The 21,575-nt window shown below is 36.1% G+C and overlaps 1 protein-coding gene across 1 annotated transcript; it reads left to right on the top strand.

Moving 5' to 3' along the window:
* The first annotated feature begins 2,540 nt into the window (after positions 1-2,540).
* Positions 2,541-8,535, top strand: LOC144997074 (uncharacterized). Its single transcript, XM_078956897.1, has 4 exons — positions 2,541-3,557; positions 4,212-5,171; positions 5,303-6,262; positions 7,876-8,535. The coding sequence occupies exons 1-4, from the start codon at positions 2,640-2,642 to the stop codon at positions 7,951-7,953; spliced, it is 2,916 nt and encodes a 971-aa protein (XP_078813023.1). The 5' UTR covers positions 2,541-2,639; the 3' UTR covers positions 7,954-8,535.
* The last annotated feature ends 13,040 nt before the right edge of the window (positions 8,536-21,575 follow it).

Below are 21,575 nucleotides of genomic sequence, written 5' to 3'. Positions count from 1 at the left end.
ACAGTTGTTTTAAAATGATGTTTATTCTAAAGTTTTTGTGACTAAGTTAAACATTAACAACATTAAAAACAATTTATGCGGCAAATAAATACGATAATTGATTTTTGTTGTGAGTAAATACAATCAAATCGTCACTTACAAAAAAAATTATACGTGTCCATTTACCGAACATGGTCATGTTCATCGTAATTATATGTATCTAAAATATACCCAATAGTCTTAATATGATACTGAATAGTCCTTAATTTTAACAAAATATGTGTCTTGATAATACTTATGATTGTATTGCACTTAATTGTGTGTCTCTATACGATAGGCTACAAAAATTGATTGTTTTTTCTGACTAATTATTAGCAAGTCGCCACTTATGGAATTAATTACATGTGGCCATTAAGCAAACATGGTCATGATCACCGTAATTACATGTTTATAAAAAATACACAATAGTCTTAACAAAACTTAAACCGTGTGACAATATAAAAGAAAACAACTACATTAAAATATCATGAATGTCGCAAGTTGGTGATATACAGTCACCATAATTACTAAATAAATGTGTCTATTGGCGGTTTAAAGATGCAATATTGGATGTTGAGGGAACAAAATTCCGTACACATTTGCCACACTTTTATAATACGACCACATGTTTTCATATAATACTGACACTATATTTTAAAGTGACCATAAGACCATACGATGGCTTCACCTTCAGTCATACTTTCAGTGAAAAAATAAAATGTCACTATACGCATATGATCACACTTTTTTGGTGTGTCTGTAGGTCATTTTGTACTAGTGAGAATTGACTGTTTGAGAAGTTTTAGGTGACACCAGAAATGTTTGGAAATGTTGAGAGGTCTGGAAGATTGCCAAATAAGTTGTTGCTTGATACATCAAGAATGATGATATTCGGTATGAATTTGGAAGAAAGATTATCGCCCAAATTATTGTTTTTAAGTAGTAATCTCCTCAAATTTGTTAAATGACCTAGTTCACTTGGAAATGATCTAGAGAATGAATTGAATCCAAGATCAAAGTCAATTAACTGAGAATGGTTTCCAAGTTGTAAAAGGAGAAAAGAAACGAGACTGTTATTAGAAAGATGTAAGGACTGCAAATGAGAAAATGAACCAAAGTTCATAAGGATTGGGCCAAATAAGAAATTTAATGATAAATCAAGAGTTGTGAGATTGGCAAGAGATGAAAAAGAAGAGGGTATAGATCCTCTCAACATATTCAACGACAAATTTAGAATCAATAGTAATGAAAGCTGCCGCGGAGAATCTAGGATGATCCTAGTAAGAGATCCCTTTTTCCCCTTGCCCAACAAGTATGGCCAAAGTGCCCTGTTTCGATCTTCATCCCCAACTCATACTTTGACTCAAAATTCCTCTGGCACCTGGAACCAGGGCCGGTCCAGACGGTGGGCAACCCGGGCGACCACCCAGGGCCCACGTCTCCGGGGGCCCAAAATTTCTTGGCTATATAGTGTATATATATATAAAAAAATTATTACCTAAATGATTTTTAGGACTTAAAATTGGTTCAAACTCAAACTAGCTCAAAAGATAAACAATTTGGTTTGCTTGTTATTGCTAATTGAACGCGTTTATAGTGAAGAATAAATGATATTTTTTTGAATATTTATTATATTTTTTTGTAAGGGGCCCTTTTTTTTATTTTCGCCCCGGGCCCCATATACGTTTGGACCGGCCCTGCCTGGAACTCTTATCTAACACTTGTTCTCCCTCTGTGAATTCATCTTCATGTATCCTCCCTATCGTCGCCATGTTCCCTTTTCCCTTTCCTGCATTCATCTTCAAACTTCATGTGGTACCCGAAACTCTTATCGAATTTGCTGACATGATTATGAGAGAGAAAGAGATGCAGAAAAATTAAATTAGAAGGGCTTGATTTAGATTTTATAATTAACAATAAACAGGCAAGTTAAGCCAATCAAGATGATAATTAACAATAAACATACGAGTTAAGCCAATGAAAATGATGGTGGTTGCAGTGTTGGAGATGATGGTGGTTTCCGAATATTTGAACTAGAGACGGTGGGGTGAATGTGGGTGAGAGGGCCACTTATGTAACTATAGGTAAAAGTAAAAATGTAATTTTACTTATGTAAAGGTAAAAATGTAATTAGACTTAGGGACGATCCTTATAATATCCAAATAACACAAGGACGAAGTTTGTCATTTTATTAAAGTAAGAATATAGTTTCTATTATGGTGGGCGATTTTTGCAATTTTCTCAAAAAAAAAAAAAAAATGAAATGGTCAAACTAGTAAATCTAGGTTTAAAGTAGTAGACCTTTCCATAGACTGAGACGTGGTAGGGTATTGTACGCCTTTGATTCTAGTTGACTATTGTCATATTAGGTGGATCTGGTTTCCTATTATTTTCGAGGTTAGGTGGATGTATATTGTCGTATTAAAAGAAACAAGACTAACTACTGATAGCATACGAACTTGATTCCAGCTATAAATCAACTATTTATATTTATTTATTTATTTTTACGCCATAGACCAATATAACGCGCAAGGGGCGGATATAATTATCTCTAAGCAACTCGTTTCTTCTTATATTCTCAAACCATAATCAATAAACATACTCACCATTATCAGAAGAGAATGTCTTCTTCGAATTCACGTGTAAACCTAGCAAAGTCACTTATTCCACTGAAGGAGATCCGCTTGGCCACCCAAGACTTTAGTTCAGAAACTGTGATCGGACATGGTGAATTTGCTGATGTCTATAGAGGACAACTTTCTAAACGCTGGCAAAACCAAACAGCTGCCTTCAGACGCTTATATCCAAGTAATTTCAGAGGACATGATGGATTCCGTAATGACCTTGAGATGATTTCAAGCTTCAACCATGAAAACATTATTCCTTTCATTGGCTACTGTGATGAAGATAATGAGATGGTTATAGCTTTTGGATACGCTATGAATGGAAGCCTTCAAGATCATCTCCAAGACCCCAATAAAAGACGTTGCCTAACATGGGAACAACGCCTAAAGATCTGCATAGGGGCAGCAAAAGGGCTCGAGTACCTGCACTCGGGTGCTGGAGAGAGCCGAAGAATAATACACAAAAACATCAAAGCAACAAACATATTGTTGGGTGATAATTTGGAAGCCAAAATATGTGATTTTGGTTTTAGATCAAGGCTAATTACCATACATACAACTTATGTCGGTAACAGCTTTTACATGGACCCCAATTATTTTGAAATTGGAAACCTCACGAAACAATCAGACGTATACTCGTTTGGCGTGCTGCTTTTTGAAACACTGAGTGGGATGCTGGCTAATGATACAAGGAGCATTGGAGATCGTAAGCCACAAACTCTCATGAATTTGGTCCGGCGCCACTATGAGGATGGGTTGGACCAGATAATTGATCCATTTATAAGAACTCAAATTGATAGTCGTTCTTTCAATACGTTTAAGAAAATTGCATATCAATGCATTAGTTTCAAATCAAAGGATCGACCTAAGATGGATACCATCATCCAGAGGATCAAGGAAGCATTGGATATCCAGGTAAGTTTTTTTAATTAATTAATGACAAATTAAATTACCGCTTACCTTTCATACCTACAATTATTCATACCCATTAAAATTATGACAAATCACCATTTAATTTGTCATTAATTAATTAATTAATGACAAATTAAATTACGGCTTACCTTTTATGCCTACAGTTATTCTTACCCATTAAAATTATGACAAATCACCATTTATTTTGTTATTAATTAATTAATTTAATTTAAATTAATTAATTAATTTAATTTGTCATTAGAATTATGACAAATCACCATTTAATTTAATTTTATTTAATATATTCATAATATAGCTCTAATGAGTGAGTTAAAAAAAAATTAGAATGTTTACACTTGTTATAATTTTATTGGGTAGAAACATTTGTAGACATAAAAAGTAGAAAACAATTTAATTTCTCTTAATTATATTGCTCTGGTTACTAATTTTGACAAGAGGTATTGTTTCCTTGAACGGGATATAAATGCCTCATATCTATGGCCACTTAGTTCAAATGAATTCTTACTTGCTAAGTTGATTGTCAACCACATAAACATTAAATAGTAAATTTCATTTCTTAGGGATTTTTGTAGTTGAATGCTATAAGCCTATAATAGTTTGGCACTTCTAAATAAACTCTTTTGTGTCTATATATAGTCACAGAAACACGAAGCTGCTTTAACGATTACCGTAGGAATGAACCGATATGAAAACCTGGAGAGGTGTCTAATCCCACTGAAGGCGGTCAACTTGGCCACAGGATACAAGAGTCAAGAAACTCGTGTAGGAGTCGGTGGATCTGGTGTGGTCTACAAAGGTCAACTCTCTAAACGTTGGCAGAATCGCACAGCTGCATTCAAATGCATATATCCCACTCGTTCACGAAGAGAGCAAGAGTTCCGAAATGAAGTTGAGATGCTGTCAAGCTTAAACCATGAAAATATCATCCCTTTTATTGGCTATTGTGACGAGGGTAATGAGAGGATTATAGTTTCCGAATATGCTATCAATGGAAGTCTTGATCAACATCTAAAAGACCCTAATAAAATCCGATGCTTAACATGGGAACAACGCCTTAAGATTTGCCTAGGAGCAGCAAGAGGACTCAAGTACCTTCACACGGGTTTGGGGGAGCAGAACAAAGTAATACATAGAGGCGTCACAAGTTCAAACATATTGTTAGATGGAAATCTTGAAGCAAAATTTTGTTGTTTTGTTCTGGCAATATTAGTCGATGGAAATCAACGAGAAGTCTATGAACCTGCTGTGGGTACCCCATTTTACATGGATCCAATTTACAATGAAAGTGGCATCGTTAGCGTAGAATCAGACGTTTACTCATTTGGGGTGGTATTATTTGAGATGTTGAGTGGTATGTTAGCTTATAATCAAAGGACCATTGGTGAAGATGAGCCACAAACACTCATAAATTTGGTACGACGTTACTATCATGACGGATTGAAAAACTTAATTGATCCTCATATAAGAGATCAAATTAATATTCACTCTTTCCATGCATTCAAGGAACTTGCATATCAATGCATTAGTTTGAAGTTAAGAGATCGCCCTACTATGAACAGGATCATCAAGAGGATTGAAGAAGCACAATACATTCAAGTAAGTTGTTTTTTTGCTATTTAAAAATGAAAAGTGTGAAATGAATTTCTATTCTTGCATCACATTGACGCCTAGTTAAAAAAATATAAACAATAAATGTAACATCTTACGTAATGGATTTATCTTCACAGAACCATGGAGTAGCTTCCACCATTGCTACACCAAGCCACCAATGTCAAAACCTAGAAAGTTTTCTAATTCCACTGGAGGAAATCAAATTGGCAACCAGAGACTTTAGTGCTGAAACTCAGATTGGAGATGGTGGATTTGGTGTGGTCTATAGAGGAAATCTCTCTGAACACTGGAAAAATTGCATAGTGGCTATCAAACGCCTTGATGTCAAAAGCCACCAAGGAAAAGATGAATTCCTTACCGAGCTAAAGTTCATTTCCAGTTTTCATCATGACAACATCATCTCTTTTGTTGGTTACTGTGATGAAGAAAATGAAATGATCTTAGTTTACGAGTATGCAAGCAATCATAGCCTTGATCATCATCTCCAAGACTCAAAGAAGAGGGGTCATCTAACATGGTCACAACGCCTCAAGATTTGCTTAGGGGTAGCAAGAGGACTCAACTACATCCACTCAAGTGTAGGTGAAGAAATTAGAGTCATTCATAGAGACATCAAGAGTGGAAACATATTGCTAGATGAAAATATGGAAGCCAAAATTTGTGATTTTGGTTTATCGAAACAATCCCCTAGAAATACACAAGGTACGGAAATCTATACAAAAGCTGCTGGTACTATTTTTTACTTGGATCCCATTTACCAAGAAAGTGGAATCCTCCATAAAGAGTCAGATGTGTACTCGTTTGGCGTGGTATTATTCGAAATCTTTAGTGGGATGTTGGCTTACCATCGAAGGAGTTTTGGAGATGGTAACCCACAACCTCTGATAAATCTTGTACGACGCTACTATAACAACGGACTTGAGGAATTAATTGATCCCCATATTAGAGATCAAATTGATAGTCGGTGTTTTCATATATTTAATGAACTTGCATACCAATGCATTAGCTACAATTTCAAGGAACGCCCTACGATGGAAACCATCATCGAGAGGATTGAGGATGCAATCGATGTTCAAGTAAGTTGTCTTATTTAAATATTTTAAAGGTATCAATCTTATACTTTCAAAAGAAAGAATGAAAAGTAGGATGGGCTATAAAACGGGATAACTTCCTTTAATATTAAATAATTATATGTATTATACAAAATAATTATCTTTAGACTCAATAATAGAAATATACAAATCAGATGATTTGTTTGAAAAGTATTCATCAGGAAAGTCAAGATCATCTCAAAATTAACAAGATAGTTTACTTTTGATTTCTTTATGCGTAGTTGGGTAGAAATTAAAGAAACGAAGAGATGGATGAACAAGTTTGGAAGCCATCTTTCGGTGAAAGAATGGGACAAATTATGTATCCATTTAACTGTCGACATACCAATGACTTCCAACCTAACTAGGAAGAGGTACCGGGTTTAATACCCATGTAAGGTCATATGTGTGGAGTGCAATCCCTATAAAACCCAAAAATGGGTACCTCTTAAACTTGTGCCACATGTGGGGAAATTTTCTTTGGAAACCTCTATGGGGGTTGGGTTTTCCTTTTAAATGAGCTTGAACTCGCGGTGCTCATTGAAATATGCGAGTAGCGCGTATAGGCTACATTTGAATCATTTGTCGTTTCCAAGAAAAATTAATTGGCGACACAGATTGTCAAGAAGCAATCCTTACAAAACCCAAAAATGGGTGCCTTTTAAACTTGTGCCACATTTGGGGAAATTTTTCTTAGAAACCCCTATGAAGGCTAGGTTTGTCTTGTAACTAAGTTCGAATTCAGGGTGCTCGTTGAAATATACGAGTAGGTTACTGCGGAATCATTTGTCGTTTCCAAAAAAATTAATTGCCAACATAGATTGTCAAGAAGCTATATACATTTAATTGAGAAGTTGCTATAGTCGTGTAGGTATTGTGAGCAATACATTTGTGCTCTTTCATTCAAGTTTTGATAAAGGGATATCTACAATTTGTTAAATTATCAGACAAAATTGAAATTAAAAAAGAATGATTCAGGGCCATAACAGACTATTGATTTTCTTTACATTTATATTCTTTTTTTTTTGTATATCATATAACATCAAACTTATTGAAATTGTTCGCATTTTACCATTATAAACTTGTGTTGCAGGTTACCAATGGCAAAAATATAAACTGTTACAACATGTTAGTTGGTATGTGGTGTATATATATAAAAAAAAAGAGTAAATTTACCAAAATTTAAAGGTCTTTTGGGAATCAATATTTGCATGAGAACTTGAGATTTTTTTCCACCAATTTTTTTCAAAACCAAGACGACCATACCATCTTGAGTGCATCGTCTAAACAAGTTGCACCATAATAAAAAATTGCATTCATTTTTTGTAATTTGTATATATGTATGTTTATAGTTGGGGCTCATTTCCATACAGTTAGACTAGGTTATCAATATTTGTAGGAGTTTTACTCGTCATTTTAATCGGTAGTCGTTTATTAAATTCGATTTAATTACTTCTTTTACTTCAAAAATACTAACTAAACCGATGATATGTCATTATTTAACTACATATTTTAGGCCATTATCTTAATATATTTGATTAAAATGTTATATTTTAATATATATGATACTTAATATGTTTTAAAACATTCAATTACAGTTAAAATGGGAGCTGCAATGCAGAATGAGGAAAATGGAGCTGAAAACAACAAAGAAAGGATGGTGTTGGACAGCTTGACCCCTCATCAGTACTTTGGTCATATCTCATGAATCGTAACTCCCATTAATGCAATTCAAAATGATCTAAAAATTATACAAAAATTTCGGACGACTTTTGTGTTTGTGCCAAAATGTGAAATCTAACTACCACGACATGGTGATCACCACCACAGAGTGGTAAATGAAAACTTCGCAATCATTGAGCTGACTTGGAGAATATCGGTAATCCATGAATACCGCAACGTGCTACCTTTTAACTGCATCGTGGTGGCCAAAATTTGGCAAGTATATATACTCCGAACATTAGGTCTCTTCTAGGAGGTGGAGACCTTAGGGTTGAGATTGTTTACGATGAAAACCCTCCAAGAGTTGATTTTAAAGTTAGAGATTCAATTGGAGCAAGGATTTAAAGATTCAAGCAATATTATATCAAGATTTAACTTTAGGTTTTCTTGACGATCGCGTCTTGCATTCTTTTGGTTATGTTATTCTACTTTAATTTATTGAAAATGGTGTAAAAACTTTTACTTTCACTAGATATTGATGAACCTTATTGATATGCTTTGATTTCGTTAGCAGGATTAATTGAATTTGGTTTTTACTTGTGTTCGATTGATTGCTTTACCTATGTTGGGGTTCGTAGGTTGTGAGATGTCGAAATTGTCTTTGTTATTTGTAATATCGAATATTTGATTGTATTTTATTTTAAAGACTACTTTTGTATCGAAGTGTAAATGTCAAATTTCTTTATACTTTTTGTGCTTTCAGATTTCTTATAAATATGGGAAGTCTACTTTTAGAGGTTAAGAACTTTTCCTAGATTGTAATCATTTCTCTTTTCCTCTTGTATTCAACTGATCAAGCAAGATAACGTGCCAAACATATTATATTTAGATATTGTGTTCTAAATCATTTCATACTATGATTTTGTTTGATTAGTCGATTCGATCGGAACTACAATTGGTATTTGAGCAAGAGTCGAACTGTTTTGATCTGATTTTCTTTTGTTGCAAAAGATTTTTGAATCTCATTCTAGATTCAAAAGTTTCCGCACTTTTGATCCTGAAAATCATTGTAGATATTTAGTTCTAATGTGATTCTACATTTTGATCGACAAATCGTGAGTTTGATATTTGTTTGTTGTTTGATTCTGTAGCACCTGGTTCCTGGTACGTAAAAATTTATCTAAGTAATTGTCATTTTAGCCTTGGACTCGGCGAGTTGTTGGTCCGACTCGTCGAGTAGGGACGCGGTCAGGGGGCACGCTTAAGTTGTCGACTCGGCGAGTCTATATCCTGGACTCGGTGAGTCATCGCTGTTTGATGAAACCCTGATTCCAAGGGTTTGCCCCCTATTTAAGCTAGCTTGTGCGACCTAAGCTTGCCCCCATTCACCCTCAGAGCCCTATATCCCGTCCAAGCTTTGTTTCCTTGTGACTTTGAAGCATTTGGTGTGTCCTCTTGAAGTTTTGGAGTGGGAAGAAGAGTAGATCAAGAAGAAGAAGAGGAGATCAAGCATCTTTGAGCTATCTCAGTGTGTTCCCTAAGGTATAACTCGTTTTCCCCCTTGTTTTCATGCTTATTGTCCTTTATAGCTCCATTAAAGTCTTTCTTGAACCATTTCCAAGCTTAGGTAGGTTTGAGGGTTCGTAATAAGCTGATTAACCTTTAGATCTAGGCATGGTTGAGCTCCAGGAGCTTGGATCTAGTGTCTTTTTCGAACCATATTACATGAAAGGCCTAGATCTACCCTTTTGGTGCATTTTGGACCCTAAAGCCCTCATGGTTGCCTATTTACACGTAAAGTTGGAAACTTTACGTGTAAATCAAGCTCTAGGATCACAGATCTATGTATGGCATGAGTTGGATTCGAGCAGAATCGACCATATAGTAATTGCATGGTAACGACTCAGCGAGTCGTTCATCGGACTCGGCGAGTCGAGACGCGAGTCCCTGAGTTTTTCCCGCTTTCGTTATGGCGAGTAGTGTAGTGAGTCCGTGGTGGACTCGATGAGTTGGAAGCCGAACTCATCCATTAAGAAACTCGGCGAGTCAATGCCCTGACTCGGCGAGTTCAAGATAATCTTCTTAGATCAAGAACAGACTCGGCGAGTTGTTCATACAAATCGGCGAGTCACAGCGTAGAGTGTTCTTCGGATGAAGGCGAGTTGATCATACAACTCGGCGAGTAGGATGCAGGACTATTAAGACTTGGGTATAGAGAAAGGGACTCGGCAAGTCGGCAAGCCAACTCGGCGAGTCTGGTCAACTGGCAGTTGACTATGACTTAACTCATGACTTGTTAAGGGTAAATGGGCAATTTACCCTGAGGGCGGTTAGCAGTATTTGACTAAGTGTTTGGTGGGAATTACAGCCGGAGGATTTCCGGAGCAGCAGCAGTAGCAGACAGACTATTCCCACACAGATCAGCAGCTACTACGAGGTGAGTTACCTTCCAGTAGCGGTGGGTCTAAGGCCACAATGTCGGCTCACCAGTAGGAGATGTATGATAGATGATTGTCTTTGTGATATCATCTAGGTTTGCTTCTACCTGATATGTTATATGCTAGCATGATATGTTATATGTGATAGTAGTAGAGTTCGGTTGTTAGGACCGAAGGGTAGTCAGACACCCCGGATACATCTGACAGTATGTGATTATATGTTTGCATGCTGGCTTGTTATGTTATATGCGATAGAGGTAGTATGAGGGGACCAATCCCCGAGTTCGGTTACTAGGATCGAAGGGTAGTTCAAGCACCCCAGATATGTCTGATAATATGTTATGTTATGATATATGTGATAGTAGCAGTAGGGGGTGAAATAGTCCCCGAGGTTCGGTCGTCAGGACCGAAGGGTAGTCAGCACCCCATAATGGCTTGACATGGGTAGTCAGCACCCCATAATGGCTTGACACGGGTAGGTCGGCACCCCAGAATGGTCGTACCGGGTAGGTCAGGCACCCCAGAAATGCCTGGCAATATCTATGATATGTAATTGTATGGTATGTGGTATGATGGGGGAACTCACTAAGCTTCGCGCTTATAGTTTTCAGTTTTGGTTTCAGGTACCTCTTCTTCGAAGGGGAAAGAGCTGGCGCAGTAGCGGCCCATCTCACACATGTTTCGTATTCCACATCATGAGATCTTCCTGGGGATTTGTACTCTGACATTATTATGTTTTATGAAATGTTTTCCAGACATGTGATATCTTTATAAAATGTTATGATCAGTAAACGTTTTAATTCGAGTGTTTTGCTAAGTATATGTTTTCAAAAATGAAATTTTTGGCTCGTAATTTTTGGGGTGTTACAGATTCATCTTGTTAATCTCGAATTTCTCAATTCTGAAACCGTCTGTACATCAATGGCGAACTTCGACATGAATACCATGACTTCTTTATCTCATTTGCTAGGATCTTCAACTAAGATTCCTATGCTTATTCAAGAATATTATGATGAATGGGCGGATCGAATGGAGGATTACTTGAACGGACTCGATGAAGAGCTATGGAAGTGCATTACTGATGATGCTTATCCACCTCTATCTGTTCAAAGCATTGGTAATTCTGCATCAACTCAAAGTGTTAATGAACAAACTGAAAAGCTACAGAAGAATGAGAAAAGATGTATGAGAGAGCTTCATGGTGCTCTTCCTCCTGTTATGTATAATTACGTTTGAACCTTCAAAACCTCTAAAGAGATCTAGAATACACTAAAGGAAAAGTACTAGGGTAGTGAGAAGACCAAAATCAGTTCATTCAAGTAATGTATGATTAAATTAAGGGAGTTCAGGCAAAAAGATGCAGAAACGATTGAAGTATACTATGACCGTCTGAATGAGCTCATCTATAAGTGTAATAGGTATGGAATTACTAGGTCTGCTATGGAATATAACCTTACTTTCATTATGGGGCTTCGCAAGGAGTGGAGGAATGTAAGCTTAATGAAGAAGACACAACAAACCTTCGATTTTTTGACTCTCTGTGATCTTTACAACCTGCTAAAAGCTCACGAAGCTGAAGTGAATGAAATAGTTGAAGAGTCAAAGATCAATCTGGGGGTCCATTAGCATTGGTATTGAAGGTATTGGAAAGAGTAGGTCAGATGGAAGCTACTAAGAAGGAAAGCTCTGAAGACGAAGGTCTTATCGTCAACTCGAATGGCAAAGCGTTGGATTTTTACTCTAGCAACAGAGTAAAGAAGTTTTATAAGAAGCCATTCAATGCAAAGTAAAAAGTTAGTGAAATGAAGGGAAGTAACACTGGAAAAGTTAGTGATGAGAAGAAGTTTGATACAAAAGAGGTTAAGGGTGAAGATTCGAAACAAGAGAAAAAGCTAAAGGGTGATTCGGGAATTGATTGTCACTATTGTCACGGAGCAAATCACATGGCCAATGAATGCATGTTGAAGAATAAAGAAGAAAAAGAAGAATAGGGTTAAGGATGAGGCCTACTATTCCGTAAGGCGGGAAGAAGTGAGGACTAAGTCGAAGGGGATGTCACTGGTAGCGAGAGGAGAGGATGAGGATTAGGTAAAATACCAAATATGGTCTTCAGGCTCGGATGACGAACAAATGAGGAATCCAACACATGGAGCCATGTTTGCAAGGTATGAGGATGATGAAAAAGAGAAAGTCACTGGTAGTTGATTTGTTTTGACATCAGGAGACAATGCGCCAATGACTTTGAAGGTACGTTCTCTACTTCAATCCTTTAATATTCCTTCAAGTGCTTATAATTATGTGTTCACTGAGTTTGATGTTGTTGTTAGTTATGTTAATAATCTAGTGATCTCTGCTAGCAATGAGGCTAAAAAATCTAGTACTTAGTTACTAGAAACCCAAAGCATGTTGGAGGCGAAGAAGGCTAAGATAGATCATCTAGAGTTGCAAATAATGGACATCATGATTGATAGAGACATGTTGAATACAAATAATAGGATTTTGTTTAAACAAAGGAATATTTACTGTAATTCTGCTAAAAGACTCTATTGTAAGTCGATTAAACTGCATCACTCTAGTAACATAAGTAAAGAACAACATAGGAAGCTTCTACCATTCTTATCTTTCAAATGGGAAAAAGTATATGTAACTTCTTATGATTGTGAGATGACTATTTCTGACTTTGATAAAGATCCTAATAATAGATATTCCTATGGAATATTGAAAATTGATGAACATCTAGATGCTAATGATCTTGTTGATATAGTTATTAAAACTTTGACTGTAAATTAACAAATCAAGATTTTGAAAAAGACTGAGAATTCAACTTCTGACTCCCAAAACAACTTTGTTGATATCGAAGATGACAATATCAGTGAAATTGAAGTAGAGGAAGTTGTTGCTTGTTTTCAGTTATCTATCATTAATGTCAAATCATTAGCTAAGGGTAAAGAAAAATGTCATGATTCGAATATTAAAGTTGACAAAGAACAACCCTCTACTTCGAAAGTTTTTTACCCTGACCATGTGATTGTCGAAGATAGTCATACTGACAATGACAATGATGAAGATGTTTCGAAGGAAGCAATTGATTCAAATGTTTCGAAAGAAACAAAAATACCTCGAATTGTTGAAGATCAGGTGTATGAAGAATCAAATAAATTTGACACAATCATGAAAGCAAAAGGTTCCCATTATCTTGAACCTAATTTTGTGGTTTATCCAAACTTCAAGTGCATTGATAATGTTCTCTTTCCAAACCAAGTTTTCATCACAAAGGGTAGAATGTGTGAATCCAGAGATCAACAAATTGGTTGAAGAGGATAATATGAAAGCTTCGAAGGAAGGATTTTTCTCAAATTAAAACACCATTAAGAACAATCTTACCAAAAACTCCTACACTTTTCAAAGACAAAAGCCAGGTCGAACTTGGGTAGTTAAAAGCAAAACGTCAAAGGTTGAAAAATAAACAAACATTAAAGTTTCTGAAAACCCAATTGAAAAAGTTCAAAGCGAAAAAGAAAATATTCAAAAGATTTCACAAGAAAATGGGATTTCAATGAATTAAGCATGAAATAAGGATTATTGGAATACTTATGTGTCTAAACAGAAACAACAAAGTTTTTCTTCCAAAAAGTCTGAAAAGAAAAATTCTGAATCTGTTAAGGCAGAATCCCAAAATCCATCTTTTTCATGAAAGAAATTGATGTCAAAACCTTCAAAAGCACAAAATGATTTTTCTAAAGATAAGGAACATGTTTCGAAAACAAAACAAAAGTATAATGTTCAAACTTATTATCATGAAAATTATGTGAAAAGTCAACAAAAAGGTTTTGTTAAGAATTCTAAAAATCAAAGGTTTTCAGAAAATAATTTTCAGAGAAGTGATTGTCAATAAAACGAACAAAAGAGTTATCATTGTGTTCCATATCAAAATCAGTTTTCAAATTCCCAAATAGTTTTTCTAAAGAATAATGTTGGTTATCAAACCCGATTTCATAATCGTTATAATCCTCAAGTTTCAACAAGAAAGCCAACAAGACACTTTCAGAAATTGAAAGTTCAAGGGTGAAGAAATGAAACTTTCAAGCCAGATCAACCTCATTTTCAAAACCCACATTCAAAATAATATGCAAAGGCTTCATTTGTTAAAGTAAAAACAAATGTGCAAAATATCAATCATTGGTTGGAAGGAAAGGAAAAGCATTTTCAATTTGGGAAATTCTCTCAAGAACAGATTAAGGAAGCATATGAGAAGTATCTGAATGAATCATCAAATAGAAGTTCTTCTTCAAAAGAATCAAATCCTTCTGTTCAAAAATGGAGAGAAATTTCGACAGAAAAAGTCAGTATGAAAAAACCTAAGAAGAATGAGGTGCACGTTGATGTTGACTTTAAATCATCAAATGATTACATTTTGATACCCTTACATAATGATGTGGACTTAATTGATAGTGTCAAAACAAAAGTTCAAAACTAGATAACTGGATCTTCGATACATCAAGCGTTTTATTTTAATAACCCAGGACCCAAACAGCCTTGGGGAACTAAATTCTTTAAATTATTGCAGGTTTTCTGTGACGAGCAATACGATGACAAATGGTATACCGAAAGTGGTTACTAAGAGATTTTTGAAGTCTAGAAAATGATGGGGAAGAAGGAACTAACTTCTTCCCCGTCACATGACGGGGAAGAAGGAAAACCTAAGAGATTTTTGAAGTCTAGAAAATGATGGTGTTGTGACATTTTGAAATAATAACAAGTGTCAAGTCAAAGGTTATGGGAAGGTGACCAATAGGAAGTTTACAATCAACAGAGTTACTTATGTCAAAGGTCTTCAACACAATTTGATCAGTGTTTCGCAACTTGTTGTGGGCACTGGCAATCAAGTTGTTTTTAATGAAGAAGGAAGTGTTATATCTAACATCGAAACAAAAGAAGTTTTTCTTAAATTAAAACGAAAAGGAGATATGTTAACACTTGACATCAAACCCATTGTGGGTGTTCCTTCTGTTTGTTTACTTTTGAAGGCTTACTCTGATATAAGCTAGCTGTGGCATCGAAGATTGTCTCATTTAAATTTAAAAATCTGAACAAATTGGTGGTAAAGATCTTGTTCGAGGTTTGCATGTTTTAAAATTTGATAATGATTCTCTTTGTGCCGCTTGCGAACAAGGATAGCAGCATAGACAAGGTCATCCGATTGTGATTGATTCAAAGATCTTCAAAACTTTGGAACTTCTTCACATTCACCTTTGGAACTTCTTCATATTGACCTTCGTTTGAAATCAGAAGCAGCTCAAGTGATGATCGATTTTATCAAACACATCGAATTAAGTTTGAAGAAAAACGTTTGCAAAATCAAGAGTGATAATGGATTCGAGTTCAAGAAAAAGGTTCTCGATTCATTTTTGGCTGAAAAAGAAATTTTGCACAACTTCTCTTCTCCTTATACTCCTCAACAGAATGGTGTTGTCGAAAGGAGAAATCGTTCACTATGTGAAGTCGCAAGAACGATGTTGACATATGCGAATCTTCCACAATATCGTTGGGCTGAAGTTATTTCTACCGCTTTCTTTACTCAAAATTGGTCTTTTATTCATAGAAGATTTGATATCACTCCTTATGAACTCATTAACAATTGGAAACCAAATGTAAATTTTTTCCATGTTTTTTGGTTGCAGGTGCTTCATTACGAATCTTAAGGATAATCTTTCGAAATTTCAGTCAAAGGTTGATGAAGGAATATTGTTAGGTTATTCTCATAACATTATGGCATATAGGGTGCTCTACAAGCGAACAAGGAAGATCGAAAAAACTTTTAATCTCACATTCGATGATCGTTATGTAAAGAATGTCGAAAGATGCTTTCCACGACAACCAATCATTAATGAAACAAATAATGAATCTGAAAGTATTAATACAGTCGATGTTGATTATGATTTAATCTTTAGTACTCCTGATAGAGCTATTGATGATGAAATTCATGATGAGGATAATCGAATTCTGGAAGCATCAAAACACTCTACTGATTCCACAGTGATACAACCAATTGCTGATTTACACTCGACAAGAAATTCTCAAAATAATGATGAAAGTTTGTCAGTTTTACAAACTGATCAAGTGGAGAGGGAGAACTTGAATTTAACTACTCATGATGAGGGGGAGCATACTTTCGAGGGGACAATGGGAGAATGAATGTTGATGTCGAGGGGGAGCATCAGCAAGATAATTTTGTCGAGGGGGAGCAAAATGATAATCAAACAAATATTTCAAATAATCAACATGAAAGTTATGAGGATTCGACTGATAATGTGTCAATTGCAGGTTCAAAGAATGAAGAAACATTCGAAGATGCACCGTTGGACTTTGATCTAGCATATCCTCCGATGGACAGATGGACTCGAAATCATCCACATGAACAAACTCTTAGTGATCTACAACCTGGAGTATTAACAAGAGCTCAAATTCGTGAAAAGAATGAGATGCTCAATACTCACCAGGAACTTTGCATGTTCAATGTTTTTATTTTGAAAATTGAACCGAAAACAATCAAGATTGCAATCGAAGATCCAGATAGGATTGTTTCTATGTAATCTGAGTTGGCTGAATTTAAAAGAAATCAAGTTTGGCGTCTAGTTCCTAAACCAAAAGACATGTCAGTGATAGGATTAAAATGGATTTTTAAAAATAAAACTGATAAAGAAGGTAACGTTGTTCAAACAAAGCTAGGCTTGTAGTTAAAGGTTATTCGCAACAAGTAGAAATAGACTATGAGGAAACCTTCGCCCCTGTTGCAAGACTCGAGGCAGTTCGAATATTTTTAGCCAATGCAGCACACAAGGATTTTGATGTCTACCAAATGGATGTCAAGTGTGTGTTTCTCAATGGTGAACTCGAAGAGACGGTGTATGTTGAACAACTTCTAGGTTTTGTTAACGAAAAAATACCATGATCATTGTTATATCTTAGACAAAGCTATTTATGGTTTAAAACAAGCACCAAGAGTCTTGTATGCAACTCTTACCAATTTCCTAAAGCAATTGAAATTTAAACAATGATCAGTTGATCCTACTCTCTTTCGAAAGAAAGTTGGGGATTATCTAATGCTTGTTCAAATTTGTGATGATGATATTATTTTTGGCTGTACTGACCCTGCTTTATCAATAGAATTTGAAATTTTGATGAAAAGCCAGTTTGAGATGACTATGATGGGGAAAATAAACAATTTTCTAGGATTAATATCAAAGCAAAGAAGGCATATTTATCAATCAAGAGAAGTATACATGAAATTTGCTAGAAAAATTGGGATGACGAATAACACAAAGCTGAGAGTACCAATGGTTGTTGGAACAAGGCTTAGTCCATCATTGGATCAACCACATGTTGATCTCACATTGTATCGAAGCATGATAGGTTCATTACTTTACCTAACGGCAGGTAAATCTGATATTATATTTTCTGTGTGCAATTGTGCTAGGTACCAATCGAATCCTAGGGAACCTCATGTAACTGTTGTCAGGAATATATTTTGTTATCTTAAAGGAACAACTTCGTTAGGATTGTTGTGTCCTTCAAAGTCAGGCTTTTTCATACATGCATTCTCATATCCTGATTTAGGGGGTTGTAATCTTTATCGAAAAAGCACAAGTGGTGGGTGTCAACCATCGGATGGGAAGTTAGTAAGCTAGCAATCGACAAAGCAAACATGTGTGTGGATTTCCATAGTAGAAGCAGAATATGTTGCTGCTACAACTTGCACTTCACAAATCACATGGATACAAAGTCAAATGTGTCACACCCCGAAACCGATGGCGGAAACGTTTTAGGGCGGAGGACATCATGTAGTATCGCAACCAATGTACATAGTAAGCATAGTAAACACAACCATTACATTACAAAGAAATATTTACATTGTTTGAAAACAAGGTGTTACAAGAGTTATACATATATATCATATGAACAAAAGTTAAGACGAGTCTTCTATAATCTTCGTCTTCTCCAAAAGATAGTTGTGTACCAGTGTAATGCGGACCTGAGAATACAAGCAGTTTGAAAATCAACATAAAGCTGGTGAGTTCATAAGTGGTTTATTTTCATCAAAGAACAAGTTTCCTTTGGTTTTTCTGAAAAAGTCGTTATCCAAGAAAATCCCATATTTTCTTATAAGCAAAGTTTAGTTATCCGTTTGTTACATAGTCAACTTAAGTTTGGTTATCTGTTTATTACACAATCAAGTTAGGAACAGTTCGTAATCCAATAAAATCCCATATTTTCTTATATGTAAGTTTTGTTATTCATTTATTCTACAGTTTGGTTATGAACAGTTTGTTATCTTAGGAAAAACCCTTATTTTCCTAAAAGTTGTGGTTAGTTCTTGGTTTGGAGTACAATGTATCAGTATCTATCATACTTGTAGTATTATTTAAGTATCCTGAAAGCCTGTTTATCCTATACACGAATGTCGAATATCTACTATACTTATTCAAAATTTTGAATCTTTGGAGACACTCAGAGATGTACACTACCTGTAAATTTGAAGTTCTAGTGACATCCAAAGATGTGTTTTAGATGTATTTCCGAAGCTCTGTCGACATCCAAAGGCGTATGTTTTTAAAACTCTATTGATATCCAAAGGCGTACTTTCGAATTATTTTCGAAACTCTGGTGACACTCAAGGCGTACACTAGCTGTATTTTAGAAGTCTTGGTGTCATCCAAAGGTGTGCCCTAGCTATACTTTCGAAGTTCTGGTACTATCCAGAAGCATATTTTATTAGTAGTAACCTTATTTTATGATTAGCATGAATCTTTCGTAAAATTATAAAAAGAAACATAGATTATAACATTTTATAAAGAAATCTCCAATTCGTCTTAAAGCTAACTCTGCAAGTCAAATTGTTGGTTAATACGGTTTTCGATATTAAAAGCATACATAATAGAAACATTTGAACTGAAATAAGAAGTTTGAGCACAAGATTTCCTTGTACTTTTGCTTGTATTCCCCCTGAAAACATTTGAAAAACACGGAAAAAGGAGTAGGGGTATGAACTCACCAATCGAGGAATGTTTCGGTTTGGATGCTAAACGTCAGTTCGGGGCTTGAAAACGTGCGAGGTTCCTATGTAATATGATGAAATACATAATTGTACCTAATTAGACTTTGAACTAATAATTAGATAAGACGGTACACTCCGAGATGCGAAAACACTTCATTTCAAGTGTAAGGAGTGACCCGGGTAGCATCTAAGAGTGTGTATAACTTGGATATGGAGTTTGATCTTCAAGAGTAAACTCCTAATGGATTTTTCGGCGCAATGACCAACTCCCCATGAGTTTACAGCTGTAAACTCATGGTGGAGGTGTTCTTGTGTCCCTAATGGTCTTACAACTCTTGTGAGGTAATGCTAGGCTTGGTTTTAAGGCATTGGAATGGAATTTGGACATCATAGGGACCATTTGAGGAGTTTACGGTAGTAAACTAGGAGTTTACGGTCGTAAACTCTCATGTACCAATTGTTAATGTGTTTTGGTGGTCCTAGGTCAATGGCAAGAGTTTCTAGTCCAAAATAGAAGCCATGGAATGAAGTTAGGGCACCAATTGACCACCTTATAGGAGTTTACGGCCCAGGAACCATTCCTCGGGGGGTTTACAGTTGTGAACTCCTTAGGTGGTGGTTTCTTACATGTTTAAGTTCCCTAACACATTGTTGGATGGTTGTAGACTTTATTCCAAGGCTTAGGAGGTGCTTAAGGGGCATTTTAACACCTTTAAAGGGGTTTACGGCCTATGAAAAGGTGTTTACGGTCCAAGCATGTGCTTGGGCTGTAAACTCTTTTTTACCCCTCAAATGATAAGGTTTAGGTGTTCCAAGTCCAGTATTGTAAGCCCCTAAGTGATATCTAAGCTCCAAATGTGGTTTGGAAGGGTTTTGAGGCTCAAAAACCCCATCTATATGAGTTTGCAGCCCAAGGGTGTTCCAGGGCCATAAACTCATGTCCTTGGTCCTATTTCATGATTTAACCACGAATTTGCAAGCTAAACTTGTTAGTCTATGAGTTAGGATGGATAACTTACTGATTTGGGCTTGAAATGGGTGTTTTTGGATCCAAGATTGAGTTTTTAGAGAGAGAGTAGAGAGAGAGATAGTGGAAAAGCTTCAAATGAAGCCCACTCAACCTTATATATGGTTCGGGTTTGGGGCTACATGGAATTCTACCCGATACTGACGTTAAACGGGGCTTTTGGTCGTACCCGATTAAATTACAGTAAACCGACCCGGTCGAAACTAAAAGTTTTCCAATTAGTAATTTGGGGTGTTTTCACGCATTACTATTGGATTTGGACACTCATGAGGTCATTATAAAATTCTCAAATTAAATGACCTAACCCAAAATGTTAGCGGAAAAATTGAAAGATAGACGGGTTCCGCTGATGGGAACGGGTTATCGTGACGGAAAAATTTCAGGATGTCACATTATCCCCCTGTTAAAGGGAATTTGATCCCGAAATTTAGATTTAAGGCACAATCATTGGTTTGGAAAGAGACTTGGTTATTTCCGTTTCATTGAGTCTTCGTGCATCCAAGTGAATTCGGGTTCTCCAATGGTATTCCAGCGAACCTTTACTTATCGGGATACGGCTTTGTTTCGTACGTTTTAATCTCTCGATCTATGATTTTAATTGGTTCTTTCATGAGGCTCAGACTTTCGTTGATCTTGGTCTCACCAAAGGGATTACTAGGGTTTCATCAGATAGGTACTTCTCAAGAGTAGAGACGTGGAAGATAGGGTGAATGTTGCTAAGTTCTGAAGGTAGTTGGAGTTTGTTGGTTACGGGATCGATCCCAACGAGGATTTCAAAAGGTCCTACGTACCTCGGGTCAAGTTTTCCACGCTTTCCAAAACGTATTGAGCCTTTTCAGGTGGTAAGGCCTTCAACAGGACACAATTTCCAACAAAAGGGGACTCCCTTCTATGTCGAAGTGGTTAAGGGTTAGATGATTCTGGATGAATTCTGGATGAACCTGCGATAGTAGCCAGCGAGACCCAAGAATTGACGGATTTCTGTGGGTGTCTGCGGTGCCGACTAATTCTCTATCGTCTGGATTTTGGACGGGTCCACGTGTATGTCTTCCTAGCTTACCACGTGACCAATGAAAGTGGTTAGACCGATGGGCATCACTACGATCTCATAGTGAC

The sequence above is a fragment of the Lactuca saligna genome, chromosome 5 (genome assembly GCF_052625555.1).
Source record: "Lactuca saligna cultivar CGN05327 chromosome 5, ASM5262555v1, whole genome shotgun sequence".
Classification (NCBI taxonomy): domain Eukaryota; kingdom Viridiplantae; phylum Streptophyta; class Magnoliopsida; order Asterales; family Asteraceae; genus Lactuca; species Lactuca saligna.
This window is presented reverse-complemented; position numbering and strand designations above follow the sequence as displayed.